Source organism: Gadus chalcogrammus, chromosome 10 (assembly GCF_026213295.1).
Source record: "Gadus chalcogrammus isolate NIFS_2021 chromosome 10, NIFS_Gcha_1.0, whole genome shotgun sequence".
NCBI classification, from domain to species: domain Eukaryota; kingdom Metazoa; phylum Chordata; class Actinopteri; order Gadiformes; family Gadidae; genus Gadus; species Gadus chalcogrammus.
Genome location: NC_079421.1, coordinates 14,152,404 through 14,178,377, shown reverse-complemented (window position 1 = coordinate 14,178,377; position 25,974 = coordinate 14,152,404). Strand labels below are relative to the sequence as shown.

Here is a 25,974-nt window from a genome sequence, read left to right as displayed (position 1 = left end):
TTCTCCTTTAATGACCAAATCATTGCAGCCCAGTGAACAGCACTAAAGGGAGGGAGTGATCCATTGACACAAAGGTGGAGGGGGTGGATGGGATGCCCAGGGTGCAGCCATAGATGTATTTTTCGTTTTTAACTAGAATTGTGCATTGGCTCCCTGCTATGAAATATAATAGAGGGCTTGAAGTTGCCACCGGCTGCAAAACTTTGCAGAATATAAGAAGTTGGGGTCAGGGTCAGGGACAATGGAGAGACAGTAGCAAAGTAGCAAATAAAGACGTAATTGTTTGTTTTATGAGCAACAAAGCAGTGACTGTACCGTGCAAACCATAGCCTGTTTGTAGGCTACATATTGTAATCAATATCGTCCATTCCCTCCACAGGGCGGCTACATAAAATCACATGGGTTCTGGTAGTTAACAGTAAAGACTCAATCATCAACGAGCTACAGTGGGACCAAATTTGGTCTGGGGTGAGAGCCAACCAGGCAATCCTATTATGGCCTGAATACATCGTCACCGGCCTGCCTGACTGAGCCCTGGGTCTCCGACCATAACGTCACAGGCTCATGTGACGTTCATGTCAGAGGGCTGACAGAAATGCAGAATATACACATTTATGATGATTCAATAGCCAAGCTAAATATTCAAAAGTCTCTGTTGTAAAATAGACGAACACAAATTAAATTCCAAGCTATTATTAAACACCTTTATTACAACTGACTCATGACAAGCGGCCTATTACTGCTAAATAAGATACTAAAAGTATTCACATACTATCTATTCACTTATTCCTTGTTTAATTATGCTTAAGACAACATATTTTGGTAGGAATATTTCTCCCATTGTACACATGGCCCTGCACCAAATGCCTTTTGGTACTCTCTCAGAACCATACATCTAGCCTACTTATTGAATTGAGGGCGCGTTAGAGCTTTGTTTAATTCGATAACAGGTAGTCTATCTTTTATTCAAGGTAAGGAGAAAAAAAAAGAGAAAACAAAGAAGATGCAACGTTATTTTAGTTAACATACATAATACATTAATTGTGTAACATATTTCCCCCACCTTTGGGCCCCGGGGTTTTGACTGGGACGGGGATTTTGACGCGAGGCGTTATTCTCGACTAATTTGTTCTGAAACACAAAAACCCTGTGCCCATAATCGAAGAGGCAGGCTTCGTCTGACTGTTGCCTAGCAACCACAGGAGGCACAGACCCAGATCCTCTCTCTGCCGTTCTGATGTTGAATTAGGTGCAGCGGCAGGGAGAAAGGAAATCTTTGGAAAAGAAAGGATCCACCCTGAACAGAGGATAGCATGAAGACATCGTCAAATAGGGATATTATCTCTCTGAACATCTAGAATATTCTGTATTCCATTTAGGATTAGACGGGGTAGCTGGGTAGACGGGGTAATACCTCTATTCAACTGTTTAAGATATATACACAAATCAGTATACCAGTAGTTACTATTGGCCTCAGTCTGCTAGGGGGCTGACGTTGAACACAGAAATGGCTTCAGTCAAGTACATGTACAGAGACAACCTAACAGTGGTATAGGGAATATGCACAACATGGTTCATAGGTTTACAACAGGCCTTTGTTCGGCAGCCCTTACAAAGATGCACACACGCATGAACACACACACACACACACACACACACACACACACACACACACACACACACACACACACACACACACACACACACACACACACACACACACACACACACACACACACACACACACACACACACACACACACACACACGGTAAGGAAATGTCAGGAGCTGAAGTTCACTCAGGCGACTGCAGGGGTGGTGGTGCTACACATGCAGCCTCTGGTGTGATACGGATTCCTCCCAGCTGCAGTAAAAAGCCAATCCCTTCAGATATTGTAGTGTAAGTCAGAGATTCTTCCATACTTGTATTTGCATGTGGTAAACAGTTTGGTTTACAGGTAGGATGCAGACCAGAATATATCAACAGCCACCTATCCAGGATAATGCAAACAGGTTTAGTACATATTGATCAAGCAGGCTTTTAAGGACGTGGTAGCACACAATAGACCGCCCTGGCTCATGGAGTCAGACCTAACTTCAAACCAGCCTTCAGTTGAAATCAGAATGAAAAAGTAATGATAACACTACGATGACATAATGACTTCAACTGCTGCTTATTCAAAAGCTGGGCAGTATTTGATATGCAACTGAAATAAAAACCGAAACTATATCTGCTTTTACCCTCCAGGCTGTCCTCCCCGAAATGACCCATCAAGACACATTCTTCATGTAGAAGCGTCTGCATTTTCCTCCAAGCATAAATTAATTAAGAAGAAATAGGCCGTGTGGTTAAAATGACCCACGTGATTAAAATGGTAATTCAATTGCAGTCTTGGAAACGTCAACAAAGAGGGCTCTGAGTTGAGGGGGAAGTTCGCCTCGTAGTAGTAATAGTAGGTCTACTCCAGCTATTCCTAAACTATAAAATAGAACAAACCTTAGATTATTGTAAATAGTTTAGGTAAGTTAACAGCTGGGCTAATCTATACCGTAGGCCTATTTGTGTCATGATGAGTTTTGATAGTAGGCCAAGGCCTATATATAGATAGCCAGATTAACGCCTGTAGGACATAAGGGATTCACATTTGGTTGTTTTGTAATTTATGACACCCCTTGCATCGTGCAGCATGGAAACAAGTGTACGTGCAACTCCGTTATTCATATGACATGGGGTTAAAATAAATACCACAATACACTCAATAAGTGCAAATAAGGAAAGTGCATTTTTGCCGCGAGTCATTTTGTAGCCTACTTTAACTGATTGTGTTACTGAATGGCCTTATGCATTGGAGATAAGGATAGATAATAGGTCTAGACGCACACAAACTAGTTTGCTCGTTTCCTCAAAGCTGACAACGACTGCAGTGAGCAACCCATAGGATTCACCGAATAACAATATATTGAGCCAATCAATATCTACTCAATCAACTTCAACAGAAAACACCCGATATTTTTCGAGCTCGACGTCTGTCCTCCTTCAATTTCGCCAAAATAGTCAACTTCAAATCTATATATTTTCATTTACATTTATCATATTCGTATGAAGTAATACGACCGCCGCCCCCCTACCACGCAGATGGTACAGTCCATATTGTGAAGCGGCAGCGTCCCCCCCCCTCGTCGCACTGGAAACCTGTGTTCCTCTCTGTTATTTCAACCACGTCTCTGCTCTCATACTCTCTGTGTACACAGGGATGCGGGGGAATCCGTGAAGTCGTGAGGGCTGCGGTTGGTTTCAAGGCGATGAACGTTCACGATCCTCAGCTCAATTGGAGGGAAGACGCAGCGCTACCGCTGTCCGCATGATAGAGCTTACTTAGTCACATTAATGTCGGTTCTATCATTCCTAGACGAGTAGAAAAGAAGACCCGGGGAGAGTGTCATAAGCCGCGTTTGACAGGTGCCCGTCGGCTCCGCTACCGGTCGGGCAGACGAGATGCCGCCCGTTCAAAGGACGATGTCGGACCTCCGGTCCCGTGCCGAGGGTGAGTACACGCCGCCGTGCAGGTGTAGGGAGCCGTAGGATAATAAGACAGTGCTGGATGTGGTCCGCTGTGCCACTGTAAGGCGGGCAGCTCTATGGGAAACTACCCGGTAACTTGCTAGCTAGCGCTCTGACTGTTAAGCTACCAACTTCATAGCCCACCCATCACCTTGTGCTACCGCAGGCCTGATCCTGTCGTCAGGTTTGAGACAGGCTCGGCTTGATGAACCGCCTCGTCGGCCGTGAGGGAGGAAAAAAAATGACACTGATAAATTCTTATTCGACACTGTAGTCCTGAATGAGTATGGTTGCAACTGTTACATATCTTTAACTTTCCTTTTCACCACGGTGGTCTCCATTAGAGAAAAGGGGGATGCGAGCACATTGGTCAACTTGACTGAAGACACAAATGCATGCATGTTTACTTAGCAAGAATGACCCCACATGTTGCTTGTTTAACTGAGCTGCAGTGCAGCTATTACTACTACGACCCCCCCCCCCCCCCCCCAATTGTATGGTTGCTTCGTACTTGAATTCGTTACAGAGAGCTTGCTTTCAGCAAAGGAGTAAGTCATACAGTTTTCATTAGTTTGTGTACAGCTGAGAGCTCTAAAATAAACCCTTTTACATTTACTTTCCATCCGCTCTATAGCTATTTACGTAATGGTATCCTGGCTGCAGCACTGAGGGGCTTCAGGTTGTGATACGTGAACATTGCATTCTGTTGTGTATTTATTGGTGAAATTATCAATAATTCAGTTTCAGCACATATTCCTGAGAAGGCTATTGTCTATTGCTGCTGTTGCTGCTGCAGTCAAAAGAGCTAACACATAAATTATGCAGCACTTTATGCTGATTCCCTCCGAAAAGCCTACCATGACAGACAATTTTGCTAAGAAAGGGCATTCTTCCTCAGTAGGACTAGCTGCGATATGCAATCCTTCTCCTTACCTCCTCCACCCATTTTTCTCACCTTTAAAGCGTATCCCTAGTTGTAGTAATCATTGGGTTATTTTAGGCTTGGAGGACTACCAAGTGCCCCAGCATTCTAATGTTGGCAACCTCTAATCACTCACTGCATTGTTAACCATGTTACCTGATAGCACCCACATTCCCGAATCCACCCCGTAGCGGCCTACATGCCCCCACCTCCCCTGGGTTTTATTATTTAATCACCCCAGAACATCGGCCGTAGCGTCCATCCAGAAAGGGCAGCCCTCTGCCAGGCTTACCAACTAATCCACCCATGGCCTGTCCATCATCCTCCTCTGAGTCACACTTCCCAGACCCGTCCAACACGTGTCACAGCGCTGGCCTCACCTCTTTGTCTCGATCTGTTGCCACAACAGGTTTGATCCAAGACACATGGGGGTTCTGTGGCACAGCACTGTGATACGGCCGCTGTCAGTGTGCAGGTGTTCATTCAATTTTAATTTTTTATTTTTTTTTGTATTGACTGAGAGACCGATGCAGCTTATTTTATTATTTATTATGTCTTTGTGAGCGGTGCATTGTTCAGAAGCTCCAGCGATGAGCGGTATGATAATGGGTTTTGCAGAAAACAAAAAGGATTACAATCCTGTTTGGGCTGTCTGATGTTTTTTTGAAAATTCAAAAGAGAAGCGTCAGACCATCGAGGTACCAGCTCTGAAAACGAGACCCGTTCAGTGGCGAGCCAGTGCCTTACCCCGTACATTAGTGGAGCTCAGAGGGCGGCTCGGGACATGAGGGCGGATGGGGGATGTGGATGAGGGAGGGTGAGCCAGTGAATGCTAACATCAAGGATTTCAACCTGATGCAGGCTGCATGCCTGCTACAGAGAAGCCAGTGGAGGCGATACGAACCAGTAGAAACAAGCTAAAAATGTGCCTTTTGCAGTCAATCTTTCATACGACAGAATGCTATTTATTTAGCTATATTATTTATCATCATCATTCTATAAAATACAAATTAAAGCTAGTGCTTATCAGTGGGCTTATCTCACTTCTTCTTATTCTTCCGAGAATACATGCATGTCACAGTGAAGAATCAGTTCCTGCTCGACTGTGGCTTTGTGAACATCACCGGCGGCTAAGCCTGTGTGTGAGTGGTGCTCACAGCCCAGGGAGTGCAGGAGACCGCTCCCTTCTGAGTGGCTGCTCCAGAGCTGCCCGTGTGCCCAGCGGATCACTGGCTGATAATAGCGCTGCACAAAAGCCCAACACGCTACTAAATCCCCTGTCCGGGGGGGGCGCTGGCGTGTCCTACCGAGGGCCCTGCAGGCTTCCTATTCTGTTTCCCATCTTCCACGGCTGTAGGACATCTCCCCCCGCCAACATTTTCCACTTTCCCATCCTGCCCTCCATCGCTAACCTGCAGCGATGTAATGTGCGCGTCTTTACACACTGGGTTTTCCCCGTCGTGTCGGGTTCTGCTCTTCGGGCTACGAGGCAGTGCAGCAGTAGAGGCAGGTGGCTGTGTGGTGGAGGGTTTCTGAATGACTCTCTTGCAGGCATGATGAACACATGTAGGCTAAAATAACATTGCATTTCCAATTATTTTTGGAGTAAATGCTAGGTCTCTTGAGATTCTAATTTTTTTTATTGGTTGACTTTCAGTTATTGATGATTATATATGGTGATGAGCAGAGAACTGGTTTATCAAAATGGTCTTCTGACCAAGACTTTTGCACCTACCAGGCATACCGAAACACCATAAGGTGGTAATTTATTGATTTTATTTGATTGTAAAATAAATAAGCATTTATTACTTGTTTGTCATCTTGATAAACAATATCTAGGCTGCAGACGTGTAACATAATTTATTATAATTAGATAGATCTTTGTAACGTCTGAATTAGTTAGGTTTATAATAATATGACAGAATAGAGATCTTTTGAAATTGAATGAGAAATGATCTCCTGTAGCTGTGATGGATAGAAAGCCGATACAACAAGCCCAAGCAGGCTGCCTTTCTATGCAGATGATTGCAGTTGGCAAGGTTTTCACTGCCCACTACAGTGACGGCACAAGTTATGTATGCGTTCTTCTTAGATTTAAATGATAAAACCTTGCCTTCAGAGCTGTAGTAAGGTGAAATGCCATGCAAAGCTTTTCTAAAAACAGCCGCTCAGTACTGCCAATGCAGCATCTATGTTGCAAACATTGTTAGCATAGTCAATTACGCACTAAAACATTTTATTTTGTCTTTGTGGAAAATGTATTTTGAAATTCAGCTTTATGTCTTTACCCCTGCTTGCAGTTGTCCAACTTGAGGATGTGAGTGATCTATTTTATGAAATGGATTTGATCCTCTGATCTGGAGTCAGCCCTTAGCAGTGACCCCAAGTTCAGATGAAGTCCTGTTTATGAGCCATTTAACGACTGCATGCCAAACATAGGCTCAGAGCGGAATGACGCAACCACGCACCAACTCCACATAACAGTCTTACCACGGCCTCAGAGGACAGAACTCGTCTCTCTCTCTCTCTCTCTCTCTCTCTCTCTCTCTCTCTCTCTCTCTCTCTCTCTCTCTCTCTCTCTCTCTCTCTTCTCTCTCTCTCTCTCTCTCTCTCTCTCTCTCTCTCTCTCTCTCTCTCTCTCTCTCTCTCTCTCTCTCTCTCTCTCTCTCTCTCTCTCTCTCTCTCTCTCTCTCTCTCTCTCTCTCTCTCTCTCTCTCTCTCTCTCTCTCTCTCTCTCTCAGCTGAACCTGAACATCAAATAACTAATCAATAAAGCGGTAAAATAAATTGTGAATGATGTGATGATGATGCCGTGATGATGAAACAAAAGGAGCTGGCTAAAGAGGGGTCTAGGACCCACACACCCAATGAGAGGTAGGGTGGGTTTTGTCGCAGGAGGACTGCAAGGTCAGATGGTCAGGCATCAGGAGGCTGCACTCCAGTGGAAGGGAACACCATCAATGGTCAGCAAGATGAAACCAGTGCTGTCCTTGAGCCCCACGCCCCCCCCCCCCCCCCACTGTTTTTGAGTCTCCGGTCATGAGACTGTTTTCTGCTCTCAGCTTGACATACAACTATGTCACCCCAGTGGCAATCCTGCCGGCTGACAGTTGACAGCCTGCTTCCAGGAATGGACTTATAGCCACTCTCAATTCCTGACTCCTCGTGTCCATATATTGGCTTTGGGACTCATCTGAAAGGTGAATTTGGCCTCTGAAACATCTTCCCACTGATGTCTGTCTTTGCCTTTGGGGACTGAAGGGTGATTATAAATTGGGTATAACAACTTTACTATATTATGGTTAGAATTGTGTATAGAAAATACACCATCGTACAGACACGATGGAAAAGTGACAGTGAAAGTGATATGACTTATCGGTTTTGTTTTACCCTGTGTAGATCGTCTTATTCAAGAATGATATCAGAGTTGTGTTCAATAGTACAAGGGGGGGGGGATCAATAGTAAAGCTCCTACCAATCAAATAATCTATCATCATTGAGAGCCTGGTGATTAGGCAACAGGCCATGCATAATAATTGGAAGGTCAATGGTACATAAGATCAACAATATATTGGGGGACTGGGTTTGATATGGCACCTCGCCAAGCTATTTTATCAAATAGGTCAACGAGCATCACTTATCCAGCAGGCCTGACCATTGTCAAAGTCTATAGTAAATTGTCATCAGGTGTGAAACCTATTTTTAAATCAGGGAACTTTTGATAATGTTCCCTGATTCCTGCTTTCTGGATCATTTGAAGGGCTGAAATGATGGTATTCAGCAGCAGCACCTATTTTTCTGTGTACCCGAAACATTTGATTCTATTTTTTTCATTCAAATTTTCTAAAGCTAAATCGGGATTAACTTGCATATTCAGTATGTTTACGTGAGAGGATGGGCAATGTCTATTAATACTATCCTTTATTCAAATGACAGTCATAAAAGCTTCTGAGACCCACTAAACAAGTGGTTCGACATCTAAAACCCTCATATTAATAGATGACATAAAATAGACCATAACCCTTAAATGCCCATGGATCATTGTTTCACCAAAGGCCAGGTGGTAAAGGGAGGATCGCCTGAGAAGGGGCCCATGGAAGGATTCCACTTCCATGGTGCAAAATGAATGTTTCTTTGGGAAACCGGGTGCAGCCATTCATTATCACTTTGAGACGCGGCAGATTGCCAACGTGGACGTGTCAAACCCAACGAGGCTTGTTGCCATGGCATCCCAGAAGTGGGGGGTGGGGTCAAACAATTAACAGTTGGTGTCATGCATTCACAAGTGTGCGCTGTTGTGGTGGACGTTCCGTTCGGTTACTTCAGTAACGGGGCTGTTACAATCAAAAGTGTGTACTAGAAATTCCAGAGGATCTTTTTCGGTTTGACTATGTCGAAGGCTCGGAGCGACAAACAACGAAACAATGACTGACGGTGGCATTTAGAAATGTAGAATTATTTCCATCCCTCCCCTGCCATTGCTGAAGGATGAGGCTCCTGTCATTCGCAGTGGAAAGGTTTTCTGTCCCTGCTGATCCCATGCTAAGCCACGCCAGCCCTGTGATGTCACAGCCCACCCCCAGCTGCCGGGGCTAGCCCTGTTCCTGGAGTAACCGTCGGTACGCTTCCCTGGCCTAAAGGCTGAGGGGTGGGGGAGGGGACGCCGCGGGGGCGGGGGTGGTGGTGGTGGTGGTGGTGGTGGTGGTGGTGGTGGTGGTGGTGGTAGTAGTAGTGGTGGTCGTGGTGAATTCCGCGGTTGCCCTGTTGTCGCGAGTGCTGCTTACAAGCACAGTGATCCGATAAGCGACTTATGGACACTGGTGGGTGGATTTAGCCTAGATCCATATCCCATCTCTACAGATTTTCACTAATTCATAAACTCAAGCAGATCAGGTCCGTTCTCTGCGCTTTGTCTTTTCTTGTGAATAGATGACGGCGGTGGCAGCGGTGCGTACTGAAATATTTATCTGGTCTAAATGAGTCATGTTGAGATCTGTCAACGCTGGTGATAAGCTCATATAGGGGCTGTGTGTTGGTGGTGAAGATCTAGGGCTGTCAGACCTAAGAGATGCTCAGGGCAGGGACGGCTGGACGTTCAACCTAAAGTGGACACACAATGGCATCCAGAGTGTATTCAACGTCTCTAATACAACACAATTTCCAGATAATGCCGGTAATTAGCACGGGACAAATGTAGGAGAAACGTGATATGATCCTTTTGATAAAATTGCATTGTGCTAAAGGGAGGTTGGCCAGCTGTTTCAGAGGAGTGGAAACCAGTTGTATTGCAATTATGATATTGAAACATATGATGTAGAGCCCCTTCCAGTGTTGACAGTTTGTTAATTGCAACTAATGAACAGAATGTTAATTGCCTTTGGAATATTTTGATGTTGACTTAATCATTTTTATGACTTTGAAAATGTCAACACGATTTTAATTGCGTCTTAAAAATTGGAAAAGTATTGCCATGGTGCAGAGTTGGTTGAATGTTTAGAGGTATTAAAATCGATAAATTACTAACACAAAAAAGCAATACAAACAAAAAACCCTTGCAATGGTACCACTGATCCCCTCTAACCAATCATGTCACTGCATCCCCTGTTGTGTCGGTCTCCTCCGTAAATTACTAAGCGGCACCGTCTCTGCTACTGCGCGTGATCGAGGAGCTCCTGACGGGGGTTTGGGTTTGGCTGAATCGATGGGAGAGCCTCATCCACCGTGGCACCACTGAATGAATGAGTGTGGGAGTCTGGCACGATCCAATCTCGTGGCCCCGTTTTTCACGGCCTTATTGACCAGCCAATGAATCTTTTGCCTTCATTAGAGCTTGCTCAATACTGGCCCGCCGTTCCCAAACACATCGCCCTGGGCATCTTATTCTGGCCGATGTGAAATCTCCCCAATTATTTTTGATCATCTTGAAGCTGCTACATTTATATATATATTCAGAGTGATGGGTCTTTTCCTGAAAATACCCCTTGTAGGCCTGTGCTTTTTTACAATGAAGCCATCTAGTGTAAATCACTACGACGCACGGGCGATGTTGAAGGGAAAAAAAAGAAAGAAATCCAATATACCACACACCATTATTGATGGCCTCATTCTTACACAACCGTGGATGGGCCGCAATTGCAGAGCGGTATTAGAAAGGGCCGGACTATGGTTCTGAACCTCAGGGGGGTTTCGTAGGCCATCATTAGGCCCATTACCCTACGTATTGTTGGCCATAACACCTCCATCCCCTTTTTATTGCGACTAGGTGTTTAGGTTGTGAGGACGCGAGGTGTGAGATTGGAAGGGCGAGCTAAGCAAACAGACAAGGGGCGAGCTGCAGTGATTCTACATGACTCGGGTTTTATTGCTCCTGTCACTCTGCCATCGGTTGCATTTAATATTGCTTGTGTTGACAGTCTTACAGCCATTATCTTGCATTGATGTGGTAGTGCTTGATCTGGCCCCATCACCACCCAGTTAGGCCGTATACCAAGGGAGAGAGAGTGTGGTATTTTAAAAGCACTCTGCAGTGTTTATCACAATGTGCATATCCGATGTGACTTGAATTTTGATGCATTTCGGTAAGCTTCTTATGGATATTATTATCGATGAGCCGGAAACTTACTGTATAATGTTTCCACCAAATTGGAAGCAGTACAAACTAGACAAGTCACTGTTGAATTGCAACGTGCGTCATTGTATTGCTATTTTTAAGTAAACTTTTGAAACATTGTGATTTTTGCATAATGTTCAAGTGCAAAACAACATTTCGAGAATACATGATAACATGGGGAGACCATGAATTTACCTATAGATTATTTTCTACTTCTTATCCTTATTATAAAAATACATTTCCAACACACTTTCTAGCTGTAGCAAGACATGTCCAGAGGAAAACTGGGAACTAATGACAATGGTTCACTTGGGAGGTTAACCTTAGTGGACACTTGGTTAACTTTAATCAACCATTAACAACTTTGCTAAACTTTTGCAAAGCAATGGCCCAAACACATAGCAGCTAAGCTGATGCTATATCAGGCCGAGGGGAATCTTCCCTGGCATCTGACTAGTTCTATTAAAAGGTCGCCTGGCTGGATTTACACATGATGTTATTTTTGAGCTTTGAATATCGTTCCAACTCATGTGCCACGAAAAGGATTTCCCTGCGCTTTGTTTGTGTAGGTAAAAACAATGCCTTAAAACCGAGAAGCAGAGCCCAAAATGATGTAGTAGGGGAAAGAGCGAGAGAGGGCGAGGGTCTTGCCCAATGCCAAGTGTCGTGGCAATTTCTCTATCAGAGTTTGCGTTTAAGACAGATGAGATATTTAGATGCAAAAAGCACACAATACTTAGACAATAGGTAGACAATTGGTGGTCATATATGTTTGTTATAATAGTACAAACAAAAATACATCACCACATGCATCAACAAACAACATAACAGGCATACACTACAATAATCTGAGGCATCAGATGGGAGTTCGCCCTGCGTCTTATTTCATACTCTAAAGGTACGCTCGGAAGTCCACTGAGTGACTAAAGTCAGGAGTTTTTATACACTTAGATCGGATCCTTGAGGCTAGTGGGCCCCCAATAAACCAAAAGCCTTTGTTAACCAGATGTTAAGCTATTGATTGTAGTTCCTTAATAGGTTGAGAAGGTAGTTGAGGCTGTTCCTTATCACCTTTTGCTTCTCTGCGCTCCCCAGGGGGTCAAGGAAAACAGGCCCAAACCAAACTATAACACGGAAACGGAATGTGAAACCAGATTACATCACATGAAACACTAAGATTTACATTTTAGAAGACCCTGCAGAATAGCAGGATGGCAAGATCATACACGGAATAGTATACACAACCAAAGTTCATAAAGAAAAACGTGACATGTGGATTTTCCATCACACAAGGCATGCTGTGTCCAGTTTTTCCCTAGTGGGCACCCCATCCGATATGTGTGACCCTTGTCAGCATTGTTCCGCCCGTCTGTCTGCTGGCTGACACATGGGATAATCCTGACATCTGGCCCGTGTCCAAACTCATTACGACACTTGGTGGCATTGATCCCTCCTCTTGGGGCTTCCCCTCCGGTGCCATGCTGTCCTCCTACTCCCCCCCCCCCCCCCCCCCCCCCCCCCGCCCGCCCCCCACACTTCTCCGGCCACTCATTTTAAAAAGAACCCCAGCTCTCTCAGCCTCCCCTCTGTTCATTTCCTTCCTAATTCTCCTTAAAGCTTCACCTTTTTTTGAATATTTCTCCGCTAAGCTCTGATCTGCCGGTTACGGGCTAACTGAATTAGGGTGATGACGTTGGTAGAATGCGTTAGTGCCTGGTAGTGATGCATGGTGGTCAGAGACGAGTTAATGTTCATCACGGCTGTTCTCACGCCCCCCCCCCCCCCCCCCCCCCCCCCCCTGCCACTGTAGGCTGTGTGGTTGAGCTGCGACTCTGCCCGCGGTAATTGAAACGAACGCTGACGGAGCCAGGGAAGTCCACCAGGGAATACTAAGAGCAGTTAGCGAGCAGGAATCTGTGCCATTGGCTGGGTCCGCTGTCCACGCTGCGTTCATGGGTGGCAGCGACTGAGGAAATTAAACTGACACGACGGAAGAGACAAATGCCTCTGCAGGGGGAGGTTGGGACAGGCTATTTTGAACCCCCCCCCCCTTGTTGCCTTCTGCTAAATTATCCTACCGCCTCCCCCTGAAAGCCTGGCTGTTTGATGTCGGTGCTGTCCCAGCTCTTAATGTCTCCCATAGCCGAAGTTTAGCCTAGTTCTTTGATGAGGATGTCACTTTTTGTATCAAATTCACATTCCAATTAAGGCTGTTTCTATCAACAATAATAAAACAATCTGTTTTTTATCAATTACAACTTTTTCTGTGGTCAATTTTGCCAATAATTTAAAGCGAGAGATTTTTTAGCATTCAATTTAAACCAATGTTAATCTGTTAAATCTTTTATTGCATTTGTTATCAAAAAATCTTTAAAGCAATTCCCTTTTAATGAGAAGCCTATGGCCTATGGTCATTAATTTGCGTAGTAAGGCTATTCTAGTCCTCTTGCATAAAAAACTGATTTGACTACATATTGACTTTGGATAAACTCCTCGTTACCACATGCAAAAGGCTGCCCCAGAGTACGTAGGTGTTCAAAGGGGGTAAATTGAATTGTCCCAGTGCCAGGCATCCCTTGCGCAATGCACCACCTGGCCATCTCCAGTATGCAGGCCCCTGCTGGGAGGAACCCATCCTGAATCTAGAGGGGTCCCATCAGGCACTTCTAAAGCTGTCGGCTACTTTACACACACGCTATGCTCCAGTTTCCATGCGCAAGCACCTGAACTCTGGTTTCGTCCACCCTGGCACACGCACGGTTTCTATTTTATTGTATTCGATTATTTATGCTGTGATTTATCAATGGGACTCATGCAAATGCCAGCCCCCAGCCCCCCTAAATAGGTTGGGGAGGACTTTTTTTAGCGCAAGCTGGACTCCATCTCTCATCTGGTGGTAATGGGCATGTTCTTTTGGAAGAGCATTCATCAACATTACTCAGTGGAGATGTGATTCAATTAGATCCTTTGTCACTGAGTCTGGTTCCCCCACTGTTGACATGACAGAGAATGGTCTGTTGCGATGCATGGTTGTGGCCTGTTTAGGCATATACAGCTGAAGGCTGATGTGAAGCTAAAAGTGTGTTTTTATGATTCCTTAAAAAAAGAATATAGAAATCTTGAATTCTGACCATCCGACTAGTCATTATTTTAAATTGTTCATAAAGTCGGGCAAAATGTAGACCATTTTACAATTCAAATCATCAAGACCAACACTTTGAGTTGGTGCTGGTTACAAAATATGAAGCAGGATGAATTAGTTAATTAGCATGCAGCCCTGCATGCTGCCAGCCCAAAGTCAATTAGAAAGTGGGATCCAACTTGGCTTTTGGATCCTTTTTCTTTCACCTCTAATCACGGCTGTCTCCTTGTCCTGAACACCTGTTCGTGCATTCAGCTGTACTATTTAGAAATCCCAGCTAAGAGCCTTGTCTGAATCTGAGGTACCTGTAATATTGGAAGCAAAGAACAAATGGTGAAACAGTGGAAGACGGAGCCAACTAGATATAATGAGAATTTGCACATACTTAAAATGCTGCTTCTGCTTAAATGAATTCTATATCGTACTCTTAAAACCATCTGCATCTACTGTAGATTGTATCTCCAGACTGTGAAGAATGTTAAAAACACAAACAACTGCTCACAGGTCACATTTATTTAGGACGTTTAGCTGACACTTTTGTCCAAAGCATCTTAAAACCATTCATTCATTACTTTGACTTGTTTTTTTATCTCTCCAATGACATTGTGCACCCGCTAAACAATAGTGCAAAGTCAGAGACACGCTTAGATGTGTTGCCTGGAATAAAATTCCAGGTGACCGGGTCAATTTGAGTCTTGGACCTTGTTCTTAATCAATCTCTGTCGGCACTCGGCTCGCCTGGGCTCTTCAGGGACATCTTGGAGGACCACCAAGGCTTTGAAGTACTGACCGGTCCGTCCTTTTATCCAGATAAGTTTGGTTCCTGTTGGTTGTCAGTTGAGGTCATGGGTAGGTAGGGAATTTATTTAATTTTTTTATTTTATTTTTTCCAGCGGCAGCGAATGATGGGTAGGTTCTTTTAATTTAAAAACGAGAAAATTCGCTCATCCTTGTACAGAATGAAGAGGTGCTGTACAAAAACGTAGTTATAGTTTCCATTTTTTTTTTTTAAAGCTCATAAAATAATTTGGGTCACAAATAAATTGACAGGGTCTGTCGGAAACCGGAACCAACCAATTTTTTTTTTTAGGCCTAACCACGACATGCAACGTGACTCGTCATCCGGATGGGAAACAGTAGGAAACAATGACATTCCTTATGTGTGTTTTCTCCACCCGGTTTCTTTTCAAATAAAAAATTGCAATTTGAAACTAACATTTTATTGTATTCCAGCCACCTCCTCAGCATCAATAAGGGACCACATAGTTAAAAAAGATATCCAGGTTTCTTTTGTGCTAATGCCACAGGCCATTCGTTTAGCTAATTTCCTCAGGCTTTTTCATGTTCTCCTTAGGCTCCTTCTTATAGACCTAAACTGTTTGTACTGCAAGGACTCAACTGCAAGGACTCAAATAATTTGAATAACTGAATTATCCGAAATCCCCAGTAGAAATAAAAGGTTGCAGCAAGCGGTTGGGTTAATTGTTTTGGATGGGTTTAATAACGAATGTATTAGAACGCTATTTAAATGTTAAAACATGGTCAAAGATACCAAAAAGCTGTGTCTAATAATAACGGGTAAGTCATTTAATTAACGTCACTATAGCAAGGTGTGATGTTTATGGTGTTCCTTCATCCACAGAAGTGCAGCGGTAGTTCCCCTTTGCACAAAAAAAAAAAGAAGACACCATGTCCATCCACTAATTCGCTTTAAAGTAATCTCCTACTATGGAAGCTGTGTGCTTTCTAATGCAAGGCACAAGTTATCAAAATGACATCATACAGTATATTGTCACAATGCATGCTTTTCCATCGCGCTGCTGCTGATCACACCAGCTCTTGACAGAACACAGCACGCTGACATCGGCCAGCCCCAAAGGGAGACACAACATCAGTTCTGCCTCAATCCGATGAATGGGTTTCGTGTTTCTTTGTAGTGGCGTTTTCCCTCTCAGCAGCGGGGACCAGCCTCTGGAACCATCAAACCCTCTCGACACTAATCCAATAACCCACCTACGCTGCTCTGTCGTCTGGGTGGGCCGTTGCATAATAGTAGGAGAATGGCCAACCCCAGATGCCCCTGGTGACGTGATGGGTTGGGTTGGGGGGTGGGGGGGGGGACTGGGTATTTTTAGCCCCGGAGAACACATGTGCGGTAGAGCGGGCTAGGTGGAGACCTAGAGAGCTAGAGAGAGAGAGGGAGAGGGAAAGAGGGATGTTGGCACAGTCCTTCCCTACTAATCCTTTGTGAGAGGCCAAGTTATCACTTAAATGACCAGATATGTAATTAAAGATATGGAGTTGACGGAACGTGAGGGAGATTGTGTCGGATCAGAGGGTTGACGGAAATAAAGGGATTAGAGTGGAGGGGGGGGCAGGGGGACTTGAGGAAAGGGAGGGGGGTGTGGATCGCATACCCGCCAAGGCCTCTGGTTACACTGGCCTCGTACTGTAGTTTGTTGTTGTTGTTGACTTTTCAAAGAGGCACTGCCTCCCCCCCCCCCCCCCCCTCCCTGTTCCACCCCTTTAAATGGAACTTCCTTCAACTCTAAATTTAAACACGGTTTAAACACTCACCCTCAATCCCTCTTTCCCCCACCCCTCCCCGCCCTCCCCCCTCACCCCTCTCCACCGGCACCAGTGCAGAGTCTACTTTGGAAGGCAATCCCAAGGGGAACTATGCGTGGTGCAACCGTAGCCTGTGCACACAGTCTTTAGGGTCGTCTGGGCATCCGGCGCAAGCGGGCTACTCTCTACCCGTGTTCCTTATGTTCCTTATCTCATTCCCATCTCGTATGACATTTTACCCGTCCTAGTGGGATTTAGGGTTATGGAAGAAGTGAACTGTTGATGAGTGATATGTGTTTGCTTCTATCTATTACAATGTGAATATGACCTATGGAAACTTTTTAATCCGACACTGGGATTTCGGCCAGCAAAAGCTTTTCTAAAGCGTGGTGGTGGGGTACCTTACTGCTATGAGCTCGGTCACAACATGAGCCAGACCATCTTGGTTGTGATCAGGTACATTGGAGAACAACGTAGGAAAGGGCTGGGACTGAATGGTCCACACCGATAGTTAATGCACTTAAATGACGTCTTACCAAAGCCTATCTCTCTTTCAATTGCCACTGGCAGTAATCAATAATTATCAAAGGTAAGACCGGTTATTTTGTGTGTGCTAGTGTAAATCCATTGCAGATGAGCATTGCACAAGTGTGCACAGACCTGCTGGTTTTATTTAATTGTAGGTATTATAGGTATTATTTAGGCTTTGGTTTTTTGCATACAGCAAGTTACTGTGTTACTACAGCGTATTCTGTGTGTATGATGTTAACATGCTAATGTCAGCCTAAGGCTTTATCTTTTGTATGAAGTTAATGTCCATACAGTTTGGCCAGTGATGTTACCTTTTAATATTATTGGAGTAGCAGTTGCAACATCCATCAGTGAAGTGCTTTGGTTAATTTGACTTCCCGCCGGTGCTCCAATACTAAGAATAAGAATCCGTCTAGACGCCAATTATGGTTTCTGAGCCAAGAAATGTGGCCAGGGAGGTCCAGCCATCTGCAAAGGGTGAAACAAACGCATCAAATCTATATTCAGAAACCCTCTTGGATGCAGATTCACTGTTCACCTCCCAATCTGACGGTATTATCCTCTCCAGCCAACAGGAAGTAGAAATAAACAGTTTTTCTCTCATGACTTCTAGCAGTCGTTGTCACCAAGCTGAAAAGACAATGCAAGGAAGCTCCCCGTGAAAAGACAGCACATTGGTGTTTAGAGATCTTCGCTCAATAAGCAGATGGGAGAAGTTTATTGAAATAAGATCGCCTTCACATCTTAGAGTCCTGAAAGATCAAATCTTAGGGTCCTGAAATATTGCAACACGATTTGTTGATGTTCTTATGTGCCAACTGCCAGTGCTGCGTATTAGTTCCATGAACTTTCTTCACCTGTAACCTTGCACTGTGGCTAAAGCTTGGACCGAACATCTGTTCATCACATGGCCAGCAGAGGTCAAATGACATGCGACGATGACTATCAGAGAGCTCTGAAGTGTCCAGGGTGCATTCATAGGGTACTGCATGTTCTCTTATCTACCTCGAGATGGCCAGCTTACCACAGCCTGCCACACTCCTCTATCCTGCTGATTCCCTCACCCTTGCCTTTTCATGAGATCACTTTGTACAGAATGACCATGAGTCCGCCTTTGACAATAAAGCACTTTGGCTTCTTGTTTGTAATGCAGGTTACAAGAACACGGAGGACTCCACGGAGAAGACGTCGATGGCTGACCATGGAGACAGCCGGCTGATATTCCTCAACCAGCAACAGTATACAAAGTTCTGCAGCAACAGAGTCAGGTGAGAAGCGGTCTGAAATATGATGCTCATGCAGTTGTACTATATTGATCAAGGAACCAGTGTGACGCATGAAACAGTATTCAGGGATATATATGGCTATGGAACATCTATACTCTTATAGTTCGTCTCGGGTCAAATACACCATAGTCTGTAAGTCACAAACTGTAAACTACAACTGCGAAAGCTTCCTTTGGATGGTGACAACGCAAAATTCCTGTGCTACGTTCATTTCTATGCAAGCCACAAACCACATGTCTTTAGACCGTTCTTTGGCCTCTCAAGATAAAGAGACAGCGGCAGTTCCAAGTCTTATCGCCGTGTCATCAGAAGAGGTTCGCAGGAAAAACGGAACTTATACATACCCTGTCCCATATCACATGGCCCGCAACGCTAGCTGCTAACATGTTTGACTGGCAGTTGGACAGGCGGCACTTTATTTATTTTATCACAGCTAATTTCACCATTTCCCGCTTACCTTTTTATTAGCCAAATACCAATTTCTGATCACCGGACCAATTTCTCTGATCTGCGTGTGATTGATATTGGGACGTTGGGATCGAGCCGGTGTCCAGTTTGAAGAGATATTCACACATTGTCTTTTACAGCCTGATAGAATTGTCAAATGGAGCTGGTGAGTAGGGGTTTCCATCCTGGAAGGTGACAGAAATAGAGTGCATAGCAATGGCCCAAGGACAACCTTAGTCATAAATCATCCAGCAACAGCCTCTGGCCATAACGCACACCGGCGGCTTCCCCTTTCAGGATTATTGTTTAATTATATACACCCTATATATATATATATATATATATATACTACTATATCATCATACTATATCTTTTGTTCTGTGATGGTGACGCATCATGTCTATCTGGTCGTCTTTGGGTGCTGCTATTGTTAAACCTGAATTTGGTAACCAAGACGCATTCTGTCACTGGTGTCAGTGTTTCCCCCACGGTGTGACCCCTCACTTTTAACCCCGGCCCGCCCTCTCGCTCTCTCCTTCTCCCTCCACAAGTCCTCAGAGACTAATAAAAACGGGCCAAATGTAGTTATCAGCGGTGAGGCTGCCACTCAATGGCTCTCCCTCACACACACACCTGCTCCTTTGCGTCCTCCAATGGGGTCCCTCGGCCGAGGCCTCGCTGTCACACGCGGGTCAGGTCCGCACGGAGCGAGAGGAGTGGATGGGACAGCAGTGGGTCGGGGGTTGTCTGCATCTTTTCCGACCGAGACCGTGTGTGTCTGGCGGCGGTGCGTGAGGGGAGCCTGCAGCTGCCTTAGCGCTGGAAGGTCAGGTCCCGACGGACCGTCCTCTGTCGAGGGATGTGGTAGTACGCATTCCTGATGCATGAGCCGCTCTGAAAAGGGAGGAACACAAACCCTGGAACACACAGATGGCAAAGGAAGAAGGTACAGCAGAAGGGGAGCTTTGGGGAAGAGGGAGAACATGGCGATGGTTGGGTGGGTTGACGCCACGTGTTGTTGACCCTTTGTTGAAGAATTATTCACATGGTTTAGATGGGAGCTGCAAGACTAGATCGAGAAGTAGTCATTAAGGCCCAATCCCATTTCTACCCCTTAACCCTCCCCCTTGTTTTGAAGGGGTAAGGGGTAGAAATGGGATTGGGGGATTGGGCCTAAGACTCTGGAATGAGGTCTTTATACAAATTAATTGGATGGTTGAGTTGGCTGTGATGTTGTGGTGGTTGTCCTCGAATCTTTCCAAAGCTCTGTATTTTGTTTAGAATTTGATCTTCATTTAATTCTTACCTTGTCTTGTCTGTCTTTATTATTTTTTTAGAAGTGTCCACCCGATAATTAGTGATACATCAATGTAGTGTGTGACTAAGGGAGGGTGAGTAATGTATTCAGTTTTGTCAAATCAATCATTTTATCATACATATTTCGGATGTAAAGCTTTCCTGTGACAACTACAAATTGTAGCACAAGACAAGATCTTTAGAAGGCCGGTTTTATGCTGACACACACAGCCATAAACACAACACAATGTGCCCACAAACAGAGGTCCAGGTTATAGCAGTAAGTAATGGTACCACTGACAGATGCATGGGTAGTTTATCAAGGTGTAAACGAATAAAGACCGGTCCAACCAGTCCCTCATCTTGACTTGGGTCTCTGTTGAGTTGTCCATAACTATAATGATGACGAGGGGCTTGCATTTAGATGGGAAAAATACAGACTGAAAATATACTTCATATAAAAATCAATATCCAGACCTGTCCAAGTCCTTTCACTATAAAGAACTGCACTGCAAGTTTTTTGTTTTATTTTTCCCAGCTATACTCTTTATGCTTCCCTTTGACAATGTTTGACGTGGACACACCCACGAATCCAATGGAACGTACCTGATGGCATTATGTAACTCAGCCAGCACTCACGTAGCAGTTTATCGGATTAAGGTAACTCTTTATTTAGTGGTTGGCTCAGAGATAGCACCGGAGCGGGAGGTGGCAGCACTCTGTGCCTCATGCTGGCCTGCAGGCTGGATACGGGCAGCAGCAGGGCTGATTCATCATCAACGATTAGGCCCAAGCAGCTCTTCCTACCCCGGGAGGAATAGTTAGGGATTAGGCCGACGACAAATGATTCCCCCTTAGACCACGGTACAAAAACACGCAAAGGACGCCGGACGGACCGATGCATTAATCTCAAAGGTCAATGGTGATTTGTGACAGACACTGAGATGAGATTAGAAAGGGATAGTTTGAGCCTATCCCTCCACAGGTAGCCACAATCCCGTCACACATCCATTCATTTATTTCTGTTTTCGTGTGTCCCTGGAGGACCACCATATGCAGGCATGCTGCCCATGTGGTCCTGCCCATCAGGACTAATCATGTTAGGCTACCACGTCAGTCAAGAAGGATAATCTGAAAGAGATAAAAACGACTTTGCTTGGCTTCAAGCGCGTGTGCTTGACTGTTTGTTCATACACATTTATGAGATAGCAAAGCGCTGCCTGTGGCTTGGTTTAAATCAAGGTGTGTGTGTATATATATCTCCCCCTAAAGTGCCTGTTCTGACCAGCCCTTTAACACAGCTGTAAATCATGCTACTGTAAACCTAATCCAAGCTCCAATCAGGGCTCCAGCCTCAGCCCTCACCCCTACCCTCCATTCCTGGCACCGGCCCTCACGTCTGGGCCTCCCGTCCGCCAGCGTCCCTCTGCCGCTCCCTGGCTATCCCCTAGCTCCCAGGTTTCCTCTGATTATTCTTTATGGTCATTCAGTCTACCGGCCCCTGCCACCGCACATCCATCACCAACACCCACACACACAGACTTCACAAACATACACACACACACACAGCCTTCGGCCTGTTGCAAATGTTTTAAACAGTATGTTTTATAAATTAATTGAATGCGTGTGTTTCGAATTACATCAGCTTTTTACCACCCATTCTATGAAATGGGAACCAATGTGTGGTTTGACAATGCCAGTATTCCCAATTCACCTCCTACTCTGTTGTATCCGGGTGTGACTTGTGGTCAACCTCAGGAAGTGTTCCTTCAGTTAACATGTCGTCTGTTTCCTTTTTGCCTTCTCTCTCTTCCTCCAACGCCGCCGTCCCCAACCTGATCCCGGGGCCTGCAGCACGGCCAAGTACAACCTCCTCACCTTCCTCCCCCGCTTCCTATACTCCCAGTTCAGGAGGGCGGCCAACTCCTTCTTCCTCTTCATCGCTCTCCTGCAGGTAAGGCGCGACAGTGACGTGCGGCCTCGCGAACAAGGTCGATTAAGCGCCCCGGGATATCTGTTATAGACGATACCCGGGTACGGGATTAGAGTATAGCCTTGGCGTTAACATTGCGAACGACGTTGTTTATTTTTTAATCGCCTTCTGCCTCGTCCTTGACGTGATCTCCACATGTCAAGGCTCTATTGTATTCTAATCATGCATACGTTATGGCAAGCGCGCACACACACACACACACACACACACACACACACACACACACACACACACACACACACACACACACACACACACACACACACACACACACACACACACACACACACACACACACACACACACACCCTGTGCCGTTGTATTATCTTTATGAATAATGCATGTTTATGGGGGCCCTCTCCATGAGAGACTTGATTTGACTACGGGCTCAGGATATATATATTATACCATACATAATGTGGTGAGGAAATGCATTGGTTGCAGTAAGTGGACAATATTTCATTTGCTGTACAGTGCCCAGTGTGTGACAGGGCTGTACTGTACAAACCATGAAGTGCATAAACATACCGGTATGAGTACATGTGTTGCAGCGACCAGCCCAACCTTCCTGGCCACAAGCTGATACACACACACACACTAGCTGTTTCTTAAAGATGATCTGATCCAAGCAAATGAATAACAAATCCGTCGTTGACGAATACATACTCAACAAGTTGTGTGTGTATACACAGCCACACTTATGACCGCATTGCAGGGGAAACCACAAAAGGGATTTTTAGTCGACATCACCATAAACCTAATCATGGAACTTTTGGGAATTCTTCTGGGTTGACTCCTCCACCACCACCACCACCACCACCTGTGATCCCAGTTAAGAGCACTTAAGTCCCCAGCGCCCACTCCTCCATCGATCGCAGGGGCGCACACTCAAAACGAGCCCGAACTCATGTGCCAGCCAGGAGAGAGAAGCCTTCAAATGCCCCCCGTGTGTGTCTCTGGCCACGTTGCTAGCAGCCCTTCCACGTGATGCCGGGGTAGGCCGTTGAGTGGGCCAGCCCCCCCCCACCCAGCGACCTTGCAGCCCGCCTGCCTTTGAGGAGCGCAGTGTTCGTTACCTGTTGTGTCACCACGGCAACAATGAATAAACATGCATGCTAATTAGGAGAGGGGACTTTTAATTCATTTATTATTCATTTTAGCTCTTCTTTATAGTTTGCTGTCCTGTGAGACCGTGTTTGGCAGTGTCTGGCTCTGCGAATTTTAGCTATCTGATCATTATGGTGCATGTGCACGTCGATTAGTGGGTATTTAAAAAGTGTTTTGGGGTTTACAATTTTGGTTTGGTTTCTATTTCTAAAGGTTGATTTGTAGAAAGAGAATGGTTCCCTGATTCATACATAAATACATATAAATAATGGCAATTACAATATACCTGAAGGGAATGCCAGAATCCTTTTTTAGATAGTCACAACCTTTTAATTTGATCATGTTGAAAAGGCTTTTAATGTGGTGATACTATATAATTTGTACCGGTTCATGTACTTCTTCATGGCTCGAAGAACAGTATTCTTCACCATAGCATTACGTTGGAAGTATTACTAATTTTTGGCTTGGGGTTTTGATTAGCTTGCTAGTATATGTTCACTATGGGTAGGGGTTGAGCATGGATGCATTCCGGATCTCTGCTGACGGTAGAAAGAGTGGAGCTGTCCGGGATAACATACTGTTCTCACGGATGTTCTCACTTGACATCACTCGTAAAGATCATACCCTCCATCTTCCCATTATGTGTGGCTGACATCCTGTGTGCTTACATTGCACCACCCTGCCTTGTGTACACACGTACATAAACAAACCCACATGTACACACACACACACACCAAACACACACACACACACACACACACACACACACACACACACACACACACACACACACACACACACACACACACACACACACACACACACACACACACACACACACACACACACACACCCCCCCCCTTGCTGTGATGGAGTGACAGATGGGCACTCCCTCATCTCCTCCATTGCCCTGCCAGGGTAATGGTGACTAGACCCTGGCCTTCTCGCTGACCTCTCCTTGACAAACTACCCCCTGCTGCACTCAAGGAGAGTCCTCTGATATCACAGGGTGTGTGTGTGTTTGACCCCCTGTCAGCTTACATGCACGCACGCCCCTTTTTCCTTCTCCGTTTTCTTGAAGAAAGTCATCGTAGACTTCCTTTACAATTCCAATATTTTAACCAAATATGTCACTCATGTGCTTGAGCGACACAACATAACTCTTCAGAATCCATCATCGGCACAACGTGATCCAAGATAAGATTCAATAGTCGCAGACCAAAATAAATAAATGTTAATGTTACATTTTCTTTGTCTATTTAATGCTTCTTTCTTTTCTTCTCTTTCTCCAGCAAATTCCAGATGTTTCTCCTACGGGTCGCTGGACCACCCTGGTGCCCTTGCTCTTCATCCTGGTGGTGGCTGCCGTCAAGGAGATCATCGAAGACCTGGTGAGACCTTCACGGGCCCTTTTCACACAGCATCCATAGTCAATGAGCTTGCTCCTTAAGATGGTGGAGGGCTTCCCAAGCTACCCTGCAATCACTTGACCTTGTTTTTATTACCAAACATTACAGAGGTTTTCAATAGCGTTTGTGGTTTTGGATGTGATGTTCGCCCTCACACTGATTTAAATGCTTAACAACATAAGCATATTGCAAATGCTGTACATATACCACAGACAAGCAGAGGAACACGCACGCACGCACGCACACACCTTCGCTATACTGCTACTTACTTCATTAAATCAACCTGCAGACTTAACGTTGGTGAACACAGAAACCAAATACCCTAACAACTATGTACCTTCAAGCTCTTTGGCAATTCCTCTTCCCAGTTAACATTCAACCTAAGTGAATAAAGAAGTGCATATCACATAATGTAGCAATGGTTGTTATTCATGTATATTCAAGTATTTCTGATGCAACGCTTTTTGTAGCATGAAAAGCTGTCGGGGAATAGTTTCTTGTACACTTTGGGAAACTTTCCTCTTAACTCCCAAGGCTGTGTGTATCAAGGATGTCCTATTTGCACTTTCATAAGTTTGGTGTGTGTCTTTGTGCGTGTGTGTGCCAAGACAGAGGAGGTCGCATTGTACTGTATTGCAGTGACCCTGCAATGCGATCCTCTGCTCAAGTCCCAGTAGGCAGTGACTCTCTATACCATGAGCCCGTATCTAGTGGCAGAAGTGGCGAGCACAGCACTTTATCCCCCTTGGTCGCAGGGAAAAAAAACATGACAACAGACGGGGTGATGACTCTGTCCTTTCTGCTGAAGGTCACACACATACACATACAAAAACACACACACATGCAAATACACATACAGTACACACACATGCGCACACGCATACACATGCACACACGCATACATACATACACACAGACACACACTATATATACACACACACACACATATATAAACTCATGAACATACAGATATAAACACATAAACATACTTGTATAAACATACACATCTTCCTCATAAGTTGACAGGCCAGCATCGACCCGTAGCTCACCCCCTGAGTCTTGCAAAGGATATCGCGCCACAAGCTCTTCTTCTACATTTTA

The 25,974-nt window shown here is 45.0% G+C and overlaps 1 protein-coding gene across 2 annotated transcripts in view; it reads left to right on the top strand.

Annotated features, from left to right (window-relative positions):
* Nucleotides 1-3,171: 3,171 nt before the first annotated feature.
* The window catches only part of atp8a1 (ATPase phospholipid transporting 8A1), a 103,170-nt gene continuing 80,367 nt past the window's right edge, over nt 3,172-25,974 (top strand). For both annotated transcript variants that reach the window (XM_056600066.1, XM_056600065.1), the window contains exons 1-4: nt 3,172-3,545; nt 18,489-18,603; nt 22,219-22,318; nt 24,757-24,855. In XM_056600066.1, the coding sequence (XP_056456041.1) occupies nt 3,497-3,545; nt 18,489-18,603; nt 22,219-22,318; nt 24,757-24,855 (363 nt within the window). In that variant the 5' untranslated portion in view covers nt 3,172-3,496. The remainder of the gene's footprint in view (nt 3,546-18,488; nt 18,604-22,218; nt 22,319-24,756; nt 24,856-25,974) is intronic.